The sequence below is a fragment of the Garra rufa genome, chromosome 8 (genome assembly GCF_049309525.1).
Source record: "Garra rufa chromosome 8, GarRuf1.0, whole genome shotgun sequence".
NCBI lineage: Eukaryota > Metazoa > Chordata > Actinopteri > Cypriniformes > Cyprinidae > Garra > Garra rufa.
The window spans coordinates 40,874,663-40,892,833 of record NC_133368.1 but is presented as its reverse complement, the minus strand read 5'-3'; the positions used below and the strand labels follow the sequence as shown (position 1 = coordinate 40,892,833).

Here is an 18,171-nt window from a genome sequence, read left to right as displayed (position 1 = left end):
TTCATGTGAATGCTGATAAGCACAACAGCTGTTGTGAGGGGACCAGAGGGAGGGTGATGCACTCAAGGATCTTTGCATTTGTGTCATATTAAATGTCATATACAGAGGGGTTCAAAAGTTTGAGGCCACAAAATAGGATTTGATGTTGTTGTTGTGGTTGTTGTTGTTTCTTTTTTCCATTAAAGCACAAGATGTTATTTGGAACTCAAATAATGCTGCCTGGAGTGCATTATCATCAGGCTTTGTTCATGTCAGCATCAATACTGCAGTCATTAAATCAAAAAAGAGCCTGAAACTGAATACTAAGACATTCTGAAATCGTTTTTTTGCAAGTGCTGTTTTATAAATAAATATATGGAAATTGTGGATAAATGACAACTATGCAAAATAAAAGCATTGGGATTATTGTTTTCTTACACTAGCAGTCAATATGACACATTTACACTACCAGTCAAAAGTTTTTGAACAGTAAGATTTTTAATGTTTTTTTTAAAGAAGTCTCTTCTGCTCACCAAGCCTGCATTTATTTGATTAAAAATACAGCAAAAGCACTAATATTTAGATTTTTTTTTACTATTTAAAATAACTGATTTCTATTTAAATATATTTTTGAATGTATATATAAAAATGTAATTTATTCCTGTGATCAAAGTTTTCAGTAGCATTTCTCCAATCTTCAGTGTCACATGATCCTTTAGAAATCATTCTATGCTGATTTGCTGATTAAGAAACATTTTTTATTATTATCAATGTTTAAAATAGTTGAGTACATTTTTTTCATTTTTTCACGATTCATTTTCATATTTTTTTTGTGAAGTAAATGATAGAAATGAATACTTCTAATTATCAATTGATTAAAATACTTTAAATTGATTTAAAAAGTGATGATAAAAACATTTATAATGTTACAAAAGATTTCTATTTCAGATCAATGCTGTTCTTCTGAACTATCTATTCACCAAAGAAACCTGAAAAAAATTCTATGCAGCTGTTTTCAACATAATAATAATAATAATGTTTTTGGAGCAGTAAATCAAGAGTAACGATGCTAAAAATTTAGCTTTGAAATCACAGAAATAAATTTAATTTAAAAATATATTCAAATAGAAATCAGTTATTTTAAATAGTACAAATATATATATAAAAAACTTTGGATCAAATAAATGCAGGCTTGGTGAAAAAAAAATTACAAATCTTTTTAAAAAACGTTTCACTGGTAGTGTATTTCTTCATTATTACTATTTATTTTCTTATTATTACAATTTTTACTATTTCCATTTTTTTAATTACTATTTTTATTATTATTCTGACTATAAAAATTAAAGTAATCAAAATAATGAAGTTCCACAAAACACAGAATGAAATATGGGAAGTAACTAGAGAGACTGATTGATTTACTGATTGTTTATATCACAGTTGGGCGCATTATGTTCTTCCTGCAAAACTAATGACTGTATGATTTTGAGATCCATCTTTTCACATTGAGGACAACTGAGGGACTCATATGCAACTATAACAGAAGATTCAAACGCTCCCTGATGCTTCAGAAAGAAAAACAATGCATTAAGTGCCGGGGATGAAAACTTTTGAACAGAATGAATATGTGTAAATTTTTTCTTATTTTGCCTAAATATCATTTTCTTTTTAGCACTGCCCTTCAGAAGCTACAGAAGATATAAGACAAAATAAGTTTTTGTACCCTGATCTTTAAATTGAAAAAATTTTTACCCCTGGCTCTTAATGCATGGTTTTTCCTTCTGGCGCACCATTGAGCGTTCGAACATTGCGTAATAGTTGCATATGAGTCCCTCAGTTGTCCTCAGTGTGAAAAGATGGATCTCAAAATCATACAGTCATTGTTGGAAAGGGTTCAAATACACAAAAATGCTGGAAAAACAAAGAATTTGTGGGACCTGAAGGATTTTTCTGAAGAACAGCAGCAGTTTAACGGTTCAAGACAAACAAGGGACTCATAAACAACTATCACTAAACAAAAAAAAAAAAAAAAAAACAGCTGTGGATCATTTAGGTAACAACACAGATTGAAAAAATCGAGGGGATGTAAACTTTTGAACGGGGTCATTTTTATAAATTCAGCTATTATTTTCTCTTGTGGACTATATGTAAACATCTTTTATGTGAAATATCTTATTCAGGTCAGTACTAAATAAGCAATAACATGCAATGGAAAATAATTAAAATTTTGCAGATTCTGCAAGGTGTATGTAAACTTTTGACCTCAACTGTAGAGCTTGACCATGAACTGTAGATCCTCTCCTAACACAGGTTATCATGCTTTGGAAAGCCCTCCCCTCCAATTATACACACTGTGACATTTTGGGTGGGTGTGTTTGTGTATATGTATGTCATACACGGTTATACACCCTACTCCATCATACTCCATTACCTAGGTGCTCATAGTCAGAAATCGCTGCAGAGTTTACCATAGGCGAGGAAAGCAATGAGTGCTGCCCACAATGTTTCCAAAGTCCTTATCAATCTCCTGCCCTTTTCCTCTGCCACTCTCCACAAGTCAGATGGAGTCCGTCTCCCTCACGCGCCTTCACACACTCCAGGCAAAAATAGGCCCTGATAGGTTGATATGTCACCGCAGTGCTGTTCGCCCCCGGATACTTAACCAGGACCAGATTCTGTCCTCACTTACACTCGATAAACCTGCTGATTCTTATATGGAAACATTTCTATTTGTTACAAATGATCAGTGGTATTTTAATGTGCTTGTTTATCTTTTTGAATTTAGATCACCTTCAGTCCATCCAAGATGTAGATGACTTTGTTTCTTCAAATAGAGAAATGTTCTCTAAATTAGAGACATTTAGCCTTACATCACTTGCTCAGCATTGTGGTAAATGGGTGCCGTCAAAATAAAAGAGCAAACAGCTGATAAAACATTACAATAAGAGTTGTGTGGATTATTTGTGGTGTTTTTATCATCTGTTTGGACTCTCGTTCTGACGGCAACCATTCACTTAAGAGAATCCATTGCTGAGCAAGTGATGGAATGCTAAATGTAAGCTTTAAATATTGTACTTTTCCAATCTCCTGTAATATCCATTTGCGACCACAAATCCAGTCATACGGGTCAATTTTATAAATTTATATATCAGGAAATCTGAATACATAAACTTTCCATTGATGTATGGTTTGTTAGTCTAGGGCAATATTTGGCCAAGATACAACTATGTGAAAATCCACAATCTAAGAGTAAATATAAATATTGAGAAAATTGCCTTTAAATTTGTCCAAATGAAGCTCTTAGCAATGCATATTACTAATTAAATTTCTAATATAAATTTACAAAATATCTTGATGGAACGTGATCTTTACTTAATATCCTAACAATTTTTGGCATAAAAGAAAAATGTATAATTTTAACCCATTCAGTGTATTTTTGGCTTTTGCTACAAATATACCCTTGCTACTTAGAGACTGGTTTTGTGGTCCATGGTCACATTTGTTGGTTAATTTCTAAGGGAAATCACTATCAAAACTCTTTGTTTGAGGCTCTTTTTGTTTGAGTGGCTCATCCAATGGCATAAATTTGGCTAACCAGTGGCAGATGAAGAACGTGTCATTATTTTTGCCGTTCACTTTACATCGAAGTCGAAATAAAGAGTCCAGCCACACTGAAAGTGCATTGGAAACTAAGGAACACCTCTGAGTAATAATATTTTCCTCTGTGCTGCAAAAACTCTTTGTATCTCATTGAAATGCACATTTGGTAAGGTTTCCGTCATTGTATGCTTATGTCATGAAGCGTTCCGTACCTCTGCTCTCAGTTTGTGTTGATGGAGTCCAGTAATTTGACAAAATTTTTTACATTAAAAGAGACGCGGTAGGAATATCAGACGCACATTTTTGTTGTGTGGATTACTTGTGGATTATGGTGGTGTTTTTATCATCTGTTTGGATGCTCATTCTGACGGCAACCATTTACTTCATTGGTGAGCAAGTGATGTAATTCTAAATTTCTCCAAATCTCTTCAGATTGCTTAAGGGTGAATACATTTTAAGCAAATTAATTTCCACTCTTAAAAATAAAGGTGCTTCACGATGCCATAGAAGAACCTTTTTTGTCTAAGTCAGGGGTCCCCAAATTTTTTTCTGAGCGGGCCACATAATTTTCTTTTCTTTAATGGGGGGCCGGGTCGGTTTATAAAATAAAATTCCATGGGCCAGACTGACTACTACTATTATTATTATTATTTTATTATGATTTTACCTGTATTTATTATACCTTTTAATGCTAGAATAGTTTATTATTTTTTATGCACCAGACAGACAAATGATCATTTCTTTTCAAAAGTTATACAGGTGCTTCTCAGTAAATTAAAATGTCATAATTCAACTCAAATTGTGAAACTTGTCTATTAAATAAATTGAATGCACACAGACTGAAGTAGTTTAAGTCTTTGGTTCTTTTAATTGTGATGATTTGGCTTACATTTAACAAAAACCCACCAATTCACTATCTCAACAAATTAGAATATGGTGACATGCCAATCAGCTAATCAACTCAAAACAACTGCAAAGGTTTCCTGAGCCGTCAAAATGCTCTCTCAGTTTGGTTCACTAGGCTACACAATCATGGGGAAGACTGCTGATCTGACAGCTGTCCAGAAGACAAGCATTGACACCCTTCACAAGGAGGGTAAGCCACAAACATTGATTGCCGAAGAAGCTGGCTGTTAACAGAGTGCTGCATCCAAGTATGTTAACAGTAAGTTGAGTTGAAGAAAAGAAGTGTGGAAGAAAAAGATGCACAACCAACCGAGAAAAACTTTGGGTAACTGGGAGATGAGTGAAGTTTTGCTTTTGCACTTGTCCCACAAGCAGTGCTAGTTTCATCTCAAATGCTATTGAATCATTTTGTTATCGCTCTTTTCACCTGTTCGATCGCGATGACACTTTTACGTTGAATGTACCATTCTGTTAGTGAATTTAACAAATAATTATACCTATGTTAATAACTAAGGGAAATTTTTGTTTGAAAGCCAACCTTTATTATCAAATACCGACATGATATTAGTAGAACATATTTAAAATTACATTTTCAAAATATGTCTCTGGTATTGTTCAGAGAGCCGGTCCAAATGTGGGGCCGGGCCGCATTCGGCCCCCGGGCCTTAGTTTGGGGACCCCTGGTCTAAGTGGTTCAATAAAGAGCCTTTAACATCTGAAGAACCTTTCTGTTTCACAAAAGGTTCTTTGCAGCAAAAGAAGGTTCTTCAGATTATAAAAAGGTAAGAAAGAGATGGTTCTTTAAATAACTTTTGACTGAATGGTTCTTTGTGGAACCAAAAATGGTTTTTCTATGGCATTGCTGTGAAGAACCTTTCAAAGCACCTTTTTAAGAGTGTATATATCATGAAAGCTGAATTAAAAAAACGTTCCTTTGATGTATGGTTTGTTAGTCTAGGGCAGTATTTGGCCAAGATACAACTATGTGAAAATCTGCAATCTGAGAGTGCAAACAAATCTAAATATTGAGAAAATTGCCTTTAAAGTTGTCTGAATGAAGCTCTTAGCAATGCATATTACTAATCAAAAATTAAGTTTTGATATATTTATGGTAGGAAATTTACAAAATATATTGATGGAACATAATCTTTACTTAATATCCTAATGATTTTTGGCATAAAAGAAAAATGGATAATTTTGACCCATACACTGTATGTTTGGTTATTGCTACTAATATACCATGCTACTTAGGACTGGTTTTGTGGTCCAGGGTCACATTTGTTTTTTGTTTGAGTGGCTAATGCAATGGCATAAATTTGGCTAACCAGTGGCAGATGAAGAATGTGTCATTATTTTTGCCGTTCACTTTACATTGAAGTCGAAATGAAAAGTCCAGCCACACTGAAAGTGCATTGGAAACTAAGGAACACCTCTGAGTAATAATATTTTCCTCTGTGCTCCAAAAACTATTTGTATCTCATTGAAATCCACATTTGGTAAGGTTTCTGTCCTTGTATTCTTATGCCATGAAGCATTCCATACCTCTGCTCTCAGTTTGTGTTGATGGAGTCCAGTAATTTGACAAAATCTTCACATTAAAAGAGCCGCGGTAGGAATACCAGACACACATTTTCACAGAACCGACAGAGGATCTTCCGAAGCTAATTCATTCTTTCCGGTCACATACTTGACAGACAAATTGCAATGAATGCAAGAATGACGAGCCTGGCTTTGAGAGCAGTTTACCTTGAACATTTGCGTCATTTTCACATCAGATGTTATTCTGATCCACCCCAGACTACAATCAGAGTCAGACATCATCCCAGATCCTATCGTGACTGGAATTGGGAATGGCTAGAGAATGAAGTCAGGTTAGACTTTCAGACTTCAGGAGAATCAACACAGACAAAAACAACACTGCTGTTTCTTCCACTTAACCAATGGTTTCATCTGTTTGTATTCCTGCTGTTGTTTGTATTTCATCCTGTCATGGCGTTTTTTGCTGTGGCAGAGAGCCTCAGCAGTTTGAGTTTAGGCGTACATGTTATCTGTCAATAGCACAATGATGAGGAGGTGTTTATTCAAGTTGCTACGTTACAGACTACTGTCATAAACAAAAAAGCGAGTGGGTGATTGAAAGCAGACATTAATCAGAGGACATTTGGCCATTTCGAGATTATCGTTCCATAACTCTGCCCGCTTGGCTGATTAACAGAGGTGTTACGTACCCTTTTAGTGGAATACCCGTATTAACTGAATGACAGACTGTGCCATTGCCAGCCGTCAATCAGATGCTTGATTCTTTTAAAGCTTCGGGTACCTGGCAAAGTTTAAACCTCTTGTTTTTGTGCAGTGAGTGATTGACAGGTGAGTGGGCGGTGCTTTGGTGTTGTCTGGGATTCATCAGAATGGATAAGCATTTACCTCACCACATGTGTTTTCAACAACTTTCGAATTTGGTTGAAAACGATGAATCTTAAAGGGATAGTTCGCCCAAAAATAAAAATTCTGTCATTAATTACTCACCCTCATGTCATTCCAAACCTGTAAGACTTTTGTTCATCTTCAGAGCAGAAGATATTTTTAATGAAATCCGAGAGCTTTTTTGACCCTGCATAGTAGGGATGGCGAAAACTAAAAAATTTCTTGACCGACCACCGAGCCTCATTAGCCGGTTGAAACCGGTTAACCGATTAGTTTAAAATATGGTACGCTATTTGAAATAACAGCCATTTCGAGCCGCTCCTGCAATTTCGCAAGTCTGTCGCATCGAACGCGTCTTTTAGTTCTAAAAACGCGAGGCACACAGCACTGCCTTTTTTTTTTTTGGTGACTTTTAATAAAAGAGCGTGCTGCTTTTTTTTATGTTGCTAAGCAACGACCAAAACAGCTGTCCTGTCAGTCAAATCAAAGGATTATAGCGCGAGCACTGTAAAATCTTAGTTTTATGCTGTTAAGTAAACTGTCATATTAGCAGAAACCCTAAATAATACAGCTCTGGGTTACCCACGACAGACACCAAAGGTTTCTCCTCTATTTCTTGTCTCCGGACTTTTTAAGCAACCGTAAAATTCCGTCACGACAACAGAAGGCCCGCCTCTCCATTCATTCGATTGGACAATGGAAAAGAACGCGAATGACGTTGGGCGTTTTTCCGCTCAGAGTTGATTTTTTTTTCAACTTCACGCGCTCAGAGCGCTCCTGCAAAAACGCGAGGCGCCTGGGGCGCATAAGCAGCGCGTAGAACGCTCACTGCCAACAGAAAACCATTCAAAAGAGGCGCCTCCAACTGCAAAAACGCGTTCGGTGTGATCGCAGCCCTGCCGCTCTGCCTCCCGCACACACACACACACACACACACACACACACACACACACACACACACACACACACACACACACACACACACACTGCCACTCACGTCACTTTTTTTAAATCCCCCTACAGCGCGAAACATGAGTCCCGCAAACGCGGCGCCGAAGAGCTTGTTGTATGTAATCGTAGGACAAATGGCTCCTTAGTTTCAAATGGTTTGGGTACAAGGTGATCGCTTTGAAAATAAAGGCGTTTGTCTAGGTTAGAAGCTCATTTGAAACATTGCCACGGCTCATTTAAGAAAATGACAGCTCCGAAGAGACGCCGCTTTAGTTGAGGTAGTGCTAACCATAATAAAGAAAGATGATGATCATCATCACCTTATCGGTTACCACTGAAATGTAGATGTAATGTATTTCCAAATCTAAGCCCATCTTATGCGGAATGTTGCCTAATAGACTGCAACATGATAAAACCAATGGATAAAACAGGCACCTTCAGAATGCGTAAAAGACGCACCGGCACTTTTTTTTTTAACCGACTACCGACAACTTTGACCGGTTAACGTTGATACGGTCAACCACCGGTCAAACGGTCATCGGTTAACATCCCTACTGCATAGACAGAAATGCAACTACCACTTTCAAGGCCCAGAAGGGTAGTAAGGAAATCAATAAAATAGTCCATGTGGCATCAGTGGTTCAACTGTAATTTTATGAATCTATGAGAATACTTTTTGTGCACAAAGAAAACCAAAATAATGACTTTATTCCATCTCTCTTAGTTCGTCGTCTATGTCAGTGGTTCTCAGTCCTGGTCCTGGGGGAACCCTGCTCTGCACCTTTAACATGATTGAGATCATCAGCTCGTTAGTTCAGTTCATGGATCCCTCTCCTAATGAGCTGATGATCTCAATCAGGTGTGTTAAATAAGGGAGACATGCAAAATGTGAAACCCAGGATTGAGAGCCACTGGTCTACATGTACTGGTTTAAATAATGGACTATTTTAACAATGTCCTTACTATCTTTCTTGGCTTTGAACATGTCAGTTGTGTTGCTGTCTATGCAGAGTCAAAAAGCTCTTGATATCATTAAATATTTCTAATTTGTGTTTCGAAGATGAACAAAGGCCTTGCGAGTTTGAAACGACATGAATGTGAGTAATTAATGACAGAATTTAGCTTTTGGGTGAACTATCCTTTAAGATATTTTGAATCCCAAAATATTGCACAGCCGATTAACTGTGTTTAGTCTTTAGTGTAGTTTCAATGGGTTTCTTTTGGATTTTGTAGAGTTACTATACAGTAACTGAATACAGTTATACATATCTATACAGTTTTTTCGACTTTATTCTCAAAACATTTTGACTTTATTCTTGCAATTTTAACTATTCTAGAAACATTTAGACTTTATTCTCAAAACATTTCGACTTTATTCTCAAAACATTTTGACTTTATTCTTGCAATTTTAACTATTCTAGAAACATTTAGACTTTATTCTCAAAACATTTCGACTTTATTCTCAAAATATTTTGACTTTATTCTCGAAACATTTCAACTTCATTGTCGTAATTTCAACTTTATTCTCCAACAGTTTAGACTTTATTCTCAAAACATTTTGACTTTATTCTTGTAATTTCGACTTTATTCTAGAAATATTTTGACTTTATTCTCAAAATATTTTGATTATTCTCAAAACATTTCAACTTTATTCTCGAAACATTTCGATTTCAGTCGTAATTTCAACTTTTCTCAAAATATTTTGACTTTATTCTCAAAATTTCAACTTTATTCTCAAAATATTTTGATTTTATTCTCAAAATATTTCAACTTTATTCTCAAAACATTTTGACTTCATTGTCTTAATTTCAACTTTATTCTCAAAATATTTAGACTTTATTCTCAAAACATTTTGACTTTATTCTAGAAATTTCGACTTTATTCTCAAAAATATTTTTACTTTTTCTCAAAACATTTTGACTTTATTCTTGTAATTTCAACTTTATTCTCGAAATTTCGACTTTATTCTCAAAATATTTTGGTTTTATTCTCAAAATATTTCGACTTTATTCTCTGTTTCTAGAATAAAGTTTAAATTACAATAAAGTCAAAATATTTTGAGAATAAAGTTGAAATTACGACTGAAGTTGAAATGTTTCGAGAATAAAGTCAAAATATTTTTGAGAATAAATTCGAAATTTCTAGAATAAAGTTGAAATTTCAAATTTATTCTCAAAATATTTTGACTTTATTCTCAAAATATTTTGACTTTATTCTCAAAATATTACGACTTTAATCTCTTTAAAATTTTTAATATTGCAATAAAACACCATCATAACATTATAACTTGCAATTCTCGAAACTGCCTTCCATTGAAAGGTGTAAAAAGTAGAGAAAAGAAATTGCACAGAAAACCTGTATGACTTATTTTCTTCTGTGGAACACAAAAGATGATATTTTGATTTATTTTCTGTCCAAAGAATAAAAGACAATGAGATCCAATGTTGTTTGGACTTCAAAGTATCATAGTTTTTGTTCTGCAAAAAAATACAGGGTTGAAACAACACAGGGGCGAGTAAATGATGACACAGCTTTCATTGTTGCCTGAAATATCTCTTTAATATCAAGCTATTATTCTAGGTGTCAGTGGCAAATGTGTCCCCATTCGCTATCAGACAGCTGATTGTGATGGAGATTTTGTTACAGCGCTGCCTTTACTCTATCCCATAGTGAATATTTAAAGATGAGCTCCACGCCAAAGGCAACACCACGACCAGAGTTATCTTCTTTCTGTTGATCAGGCTGGTAAGGAGTTTATCAGAGCAGGTCTGCGCTCAACTCAGAGCGGGGCCTGATCTTCTGGTTAGAAGTGTGTTTCTGACAGCTTCTCCTTAAGACTCAACATCAGATCTGAGCTTTGACGGATTATGGACTCAGAAAAAAACTCTGAAAAGTCCTTGAAACAGATGAAAGCACATTCTTTTCTTCATAATATCAGGTGTATGGGAGTGTGAAATTGCAGCCCTAGTTCATATATATTTTATTTCTCCTAGAAAACAATGTTATTAAACAGAAAGCATATGAAGATTTTTCCTAAAAATACCCAGTTATCTCGCATTTGTCTCCACTAGAGTTTCAGAAGAAATCTCAGCAATGTCTCAAACTGAACTCATAGTTTCTGAACTCAGGCATTTCTTTTTAAATGAAAGACCAATGATTTGAGCTCCTAGTTTTTCTTCAATTTCTTTAAAGTCTTTGTTAAAGTATTTTTTTTTATTAACAACTGTTTTAAGATAATCACCTGAGACTAAACTTTATTCCCTAAACATTTTGACTTTATATTCAATACATTTTGACTTTATTCTCGAAACATTTCGACTTTATTCCCGAAACATTTTGACTTTATTCTCAAAACATTTCAACTTTATTTTTTTTAACATTTTGACTTTATTCTCGAAACATTTTGACTTTATTCTCGAAACATTTCGACTTTATTCCCGAAACATTTTGACTTTATTCCCGAAACATTTTGACTTTATTCTCGAAACATTTCGACTTTATTCCCGAAACATTTTGACTTTATTCTCGAAACATTTCGACTTTATTCCCGAAACATTTTGACTTTATTCTCAAAACATTTCAACTTTATTTTTTTTAACATTTTGACTTTATTCTCGAAACATTTTGACTTTATTCTCAAAACATTTCGACTTTATTCCCGAAACATTTTGACTTTATTCCCGAAACATTTTGACTTTATTCTCGAAACATTTCGACTTTATTCCCGAAACATTTTGACTTTATTCTCGAAACATTTCGACTTTATTCCCGAAACATTTTGACTTTATTCCCGAAACATTTTGACTTTATTCTCAAAACATTTCGACTTTATTCCCGAAACATTTCGACTTTATTCCCGAAACATTTTGACTTTATTCTCAAAACATTTCGACTTTATTCCCGAAACATTTCGACTTTATTCCCGAAACATTTTGACTTTATTCTCAAAACATTTCAACTTTATTTTTTTTAACATTTTGACTTTATTCTCGAAACATTTTGACTTTATTCTCGAAACATTTCGACTTTATTCCCGAAACATTTTGACTTTATTCCCGAAACATTTTGACTTTATTCTCGAAACATTTCGACTTTATTCCCGAAACATTTTGACTTTATTCTCGAAACATTTCGACTTTATTCCCGAAACATTTTGACTTTATTCTCAAAACATTTCAACTTTATTTTTTTTAACATTTTGACTTTATTCTCGAAACATTTTGACTTTATTCTCAAAACATTTCGACTTTATTCCCGAAACATTTTGACTTTATTCCCGAAACATTTTGACTTTATTCTCGAAACATTTCGACTTTATTCCCGAAACATTTTGACTTTATTCTCGAAACATTTCGACTTTATTCCCGAAACATTTTGACTTTATTCTCGAAACATTTTGACTTTTTTTTTTTTTAACAATTTGACTTTATTCTCGAAACATTTTGACTTTATTCTCGAAACATTTCGTCTTTATTTTTTTTAAACATTTTGACTTTATTCTCAAAACATTTTGACTTTATTTTTTTTAACATTTTGACTTTATTCTCAAAACATTCTGACTTTATTTTCAAAACATTTCGACTTTATTCCCGAAACATTTTGACTTTATTCCCGAAACATTTTGACTTTATTCTCGAAACATTTCGACTTTATTCTCGAAACATTTCGTCTTTATTCCCGAAACATTTTGACTTTATTCTCGAAACATTTTGACTTTATTCCCGAAACATTTCGACTTTATTCCCGAAACATTTCGACTTTATTCCCGAAACATTTCGACTTTATTCCCGAAACATTTTGACTTTATTCTCGAAACATTTCGACTTTATTCTCAAAACATTTCGACTTTATTCCCGAAACATTTTGACTTTATTCTCGAAACATTTCGACTTTATTCTCGAAACATTTCGACTTTATTCCCGAAACATTTTGACTTTATTCTCGAAACATTTTGACTTTTTTTTTTTTAACAATTTGACTTTATTCTCGAAACATTTTGACTTTATTCTTGAAACATTTCGTCTTTATTTTTTTTAAACATTTTGACTTTATTCTCAAAACATTTTGACTTTATTTTTTTTAACATTTTGACTTTATTTTCAAAACATTTTGACTTTATTCTTGAAACATTTTGACTTTATTCTCAAAACATTCCAACTTTATTTTCAAAACATTTTGACTTTTTTCTCGAAACATTTTGACTTTATTCTCGAAACATTTCGAATTTATTCTCGAAACATTTTGACTTTATTTTCAAAACATTTCGACTTTATTCCTGAAACATTTTGACTTTATTTTCAAAACATTTTGACTTTATTCTCGAAACATTTTGACTTTATTCCCGAAACATTTTGACTTTATTCCCAAAACATTTCGACTTTATTCCCGAAACATTTCGACTTTATTCCCGAAACATTTTTACTTTATTCTCGAAACATTTCGACTTTATTCTCGAAACATTTCGACTTTATTCCCGAAACATTTTGACTTTATTCTCGAAACATTTTGACTTTTTTTTTAACAATTTGACTTTATTCTCGAAACATTTTGACTTTATTCTCGAAACATTTCGTCTTTATTTTTTTTTAACATTTTGACTTTATTCTCAAAACATTTTGACTTTATTTTTTTTAACATTTTGACTTTATTCTCAAAACATTCTGACTTTATTTTCAAAACATTTTGACTTTATTCTTGAAACATTTTGACTTTATTCTCAAAACATTCCAACTTTATTTTCAAAACATTTTGACTTTTTTCTCGAAACATTTCGACTTTTTTCTCGAAACATTTCGAATTTATTCTCGAAACATTTTAACTTTATTCTCAAAACATTTCGACTTTATTCCTGAAACATTTTGACTTTATTTTCAAAACATTTTGACTTTATTCTCGAAACATTTTGACTTTTTTTTTTTAAAAACATTTCAACTTTATTCTCAAAACATTCCGACTTTATTTTCAAAACATTTTGACTTTATTCTTGAAACATTTTGACTTTATTTTTTTTTTTTTACATTTTGACTTTATTCTCGAAACATTTTGACTTTATTCTCGAAACATTTTGACTTTATTTTCAAAATATTCACACTTCATTCTCGAAACATTTTGACTTTATTCTCAAAACATTTTGACTTTATTCTCTGAACATTTTGACTTTATTCTCAAAACATTTTGACTTTATTCTCAAAACATTTTGACTTTAATCTCAAAACATTTATTCTATGACGGATTATGGACAAGAAACTTGGAAAAGTTCTTTAAACAGAGGAAAGCACATTGTTTTCTGCATAAAATCAGGTGTATGTGAGTGTGAAATTGCAGACCTATAGTTCATATATATTTATTTTCTCCTAGAAAACAATGTAATTAAACAGAAAGCATATGAATCTCAACAATGTCTCAAACTAAACTTATAGTTTTTGAACTCAGGCATTTCTTATTAAATGAAAGACCAATGATTTGAGCTTCTGTTTTTTTTTTCTTCAATTTCTTTAAAGTCTTTGTTAAATAATTTTTTTAATAACAACTATTTAAAAAAATCGTCAGAGAATAAATTGATATATTATGTTGAGGTTTCAGTGAAGTCATGTTATATTTTTATATATTTTTGTGCGTTCATCTGGACATTTTGACTTTATTCTCGAAACATTTTGACTTTATTTTCAAAACATTTATTCTTTGACAGATTATGGACAAGAAACTTGGGAGTGCGAAATTGCAGCCCTAGTTCATATAACAATAACAATAACAATGTCTGAAACTGAACTCAGTTTATGAACTTGGGCATTTCTTATTAAATAAAATATTTTAGTTTTTGTATTTTTTCTTTAATTTGTTTAAAGTCTTTGTTAAAGAATTTTTATATGAACTATTTTAAGAAAATCATCTGAGACTAAATTGATATATTATGTTGAGGTTTCAGTGAAGTCATGTTATATTTTTATGTATTTATCTGGTTGCACTGTGTAAATAATTTCTACGCTACCATTTTTCAAGAGCAATAAGAGGGATATTGTACAAAAAACAAGGAATTGGAGGCAGTGTGTGATTGGATTACATGGAATTCATTACTGTCAAATGCTAACTTTGTTTTTTTGACCTACATATTTATGGGGTTACCTCACATTAACTCTGCCAAGATATTTGCTTTGCTTATTTTAAAAAAAGTCTTATTGTGAGTGCTGTGAGAGATTAACCGAGCGTGGCGTTTTGGCTCATGAGATTTGATGATTAAGATGCTGATGAACTGTAATCTTTTATTTTATACGTTTAACGCTCTTTGTTTTCCTGTGGGTGTGGAATTGGCAGTGTCTGTCTCATTTATCCATTTCGTGTTCTCCTGTGTCAAGGATAAATATCTCTTTGTGTGTTTATTATAGGCTTTCAAGGAAAATTTGCACAACAATGAACATTTTTATCATCATTAAACATCCTCGTGTCTTTCCAAACCCGAATGACTTTCTTTCAGAGTTGCTCTTTTCAATGAAAATAGATGGTGATTTGGGTTCAGAGCCAAACTCTGAACATCTCTGTTTGTGTTTCACAGAAAAAAAGAAAATAATGCAGGTTTGGACTGATATGAGGTTGAATAAATGTGAACTATTTGTGTAACCGACAGTGGAATGTCAAAGAATAACATCAGTGCTTTCAGATGAGATGTGGAATTTTCCTGAATTGAAACTGTGACTGTTGTTTTTCTTCAGATTGAGATGTCTGGTGAAGCAGCTGGATAAGGGGGAGGTGAATGTCGTAGATCTGAGGAAAAACATTGAATATGCCGCATCGGTTCTGGAAGCCGTGTATATTGACGAAACTAGGTAAGTAAACGCTTGGCTTTCTACAGTCTCACATATTCCGACTTCAGCGGTGGAAAATAAGCTACACTCTTCTGTTCTTTAGACAATATATGTCAACTGAGATTAGTTTTAACCTTTGGTGGCAGGTGACAGCAGACTATGTTGTAAACAAAATCAAAATGCTGTGCAGTCGCAGCACAGTACAGTATACAGTGCCTTGCGAAATTATTCATACCCCTTAATTTTTTTCACATTTTGTTATGTTGCTGCCTTATGTTAAACTACGTTAAATTACTTTTTTTCCCACATTAGTCTAGACTCCCTACTCTAATGGCGAAGCAAAAAATAGGTTTTTAACATTTGTGCAAATTTATTAAAAATAAAAAACTGAAGAGATCCCGTTGCATAAGTATTCATACCCTTTTCTGGGACACTCGAAATTTAGCTCAGGAGCATTCATATTGCTTCTAGATGTTACTACACTTCGAGTGAAGTTAAACTGTGGCAAATTCATTTGAATGAGTATGATTTAGAAAGGCACACACCTCTCAGAAAAGGTCTAACAGCTGAAAATGCATATCAGAGCAAAAACCAAGTCCTGAGGTCTAGATAACTGCCTGTAGAGCTCAGTGACAGACTTGCGTTAAGGCAATGATCTAGGGAAGAGTTCCGAAAAAAATCTGCTGCATTGAAGGTTCACAGAAGCATTATCCATAATGGAAGACGATTGGAACAACTAGGACTCTAGAAAATGTCTGCCAGCCCCCATCCAAGCTGACAGAGCTTGAGAGGTGAAAAGGTGAGGCAAAGAATGGCAGATAATTGCCAAATGCAGATGTCACATCATACCCAAAAAGACTTGAGGCTGTAAAGGTGCTTCAACTATGTAGCTTAACCCGAGTTAAGGGTATGAATACTTATGCAATGTACTTATTTCAGTGTTTTATTTTTAATAAATTTGTAAAATTTTCAAATCTGGTTCTTGCTTTGTCATTATTATGGTGTATGGAGTGTAAATTGATGTGGGGAATAACTAATTTGAAGCAGTTTAACATAATGCTGCAACAAAACAAAATGTGACAAAAATGAAGGGGTATGAATACTTTTGCAAGGCACTGTACGCCTGTTAGCTATGTATGTGAAGGTTATAAATACGATCTGTCACTGCTTGATGAAAGCATTTGATGCAGTCACTTTGATTTTGGCTTATGAGTTCATTATGTTTGAATGTGTTGTAATGTCACTGTAAAGTGTCACTTGCTATTACACACATTTCAGTAGTTTCTACCAATGGAATTTACTACACTACATTAAAGAAATACAATTTGGCTTTACAAACCAGCAAGACATTGACTTAAACTTGACATTTTCAAGTAAAAAATGCTACTAAGTTGTATTTTCTTCAATTGTATTTTGTTCAATTTCTTCAAAAGATTTTTGACTAAATATTTACAGATTCGCAATTCAACTTTAGAATGCTTTGTATTTTAGAGATTTTAATGAACATAGCATTATCATTCAGAACAAATGTTGCTCTTTTGAAATTTTTATAAGTCAAACAATCCTGAAAAACAATTATCACTGTTTCCACAAAAATAATGAGCAGCAGAACAGCTGTTTTGACACTGGTAATATATAAGAAATCATGTTTCTTAAAGTTGCATATTAGAATGATTCCTGAAAATAATAAGCTTTGCATCACAAGAATAAATTAAATTGTAAAAAATATTAAAATAGAAAACTGCTATATTAGATTGTAATAACATTTTGCAATATTACTGATTTTACTGAGCATGAGACTTATTTAAAAAAATAAAAAAATTTAACATCTATGTTTTGTTTTACATTCTAAATTGTAATTATTTCTGAAAAATTCATCTTTGCATTACAAGAATGAATTACATTTAAAAATATTAAATAAAAAAAAATCTATATTTAATTGTAATAATGTTTCACAATATTACTGATTTTACAGAGCATAAGAGACTTATTTAAAAGAGAATTTAAAAATATGAAACCTACTTTTAACATATATCTTTCTTTTGTTTTACATTCTAATTTGTAATTAATTCTGAAGATACTCAGTTTTACATTACAGAATTAAATAATATTTTAAAAATATATTAATGTAGAAAACAGCTATAATACATTTTAATAACATTGCACAATATTACTGATTTTACTGAGCATAAGAGACTTATTTAAAAATAATACAAATATGAAACCTACTTTTAACATCAGTCTTTTGTTTTACATTCTAATTTGCAATAATTGAAAATTGAAAATTGCAATAATCTGAAAATATTTAGCTTTGCATCACAGAAATAAATTACATTTTAAAATATATTAAAATAGATAACAGTGCTATATTAAATTGTAATAACATTTCACAATATTGCTGATTTTACTGAGCATAAGTGACAAAAATATGAAACCTATTTTTAACATCTATCTTTGTTTTACATTCTAATTTGTAATTATTTCCGAAAATACTCAGCTTTGCATCCCAAGAATA

At 32.7% G+C, this 18,171-nt stretch overlaps 1 protein-coding gene across 1 annotated transcript in view; it reads left to right on the top strand.

Annotated features, from left to right (window-relative positions):
• The window catches only part of pde1a (phosphodiesterase 1A, calmodulin-dependent), a 101,109-nt gene that overhangs the window by 67,012 nt on the left and 15,926 nt on the right, over positions 1–18,171 (top strand). The window contains exon 3 of the mRNA XM_073845109.1: positions 15,564–15,677. Within this exon, the coding sequence (XP_073701210.1) occupies positions 15,564–15,677 (114 nt within the window). The remainder of the gene's footprint in view (positions 1–15,563; positions 15,678–18,171) is intronic.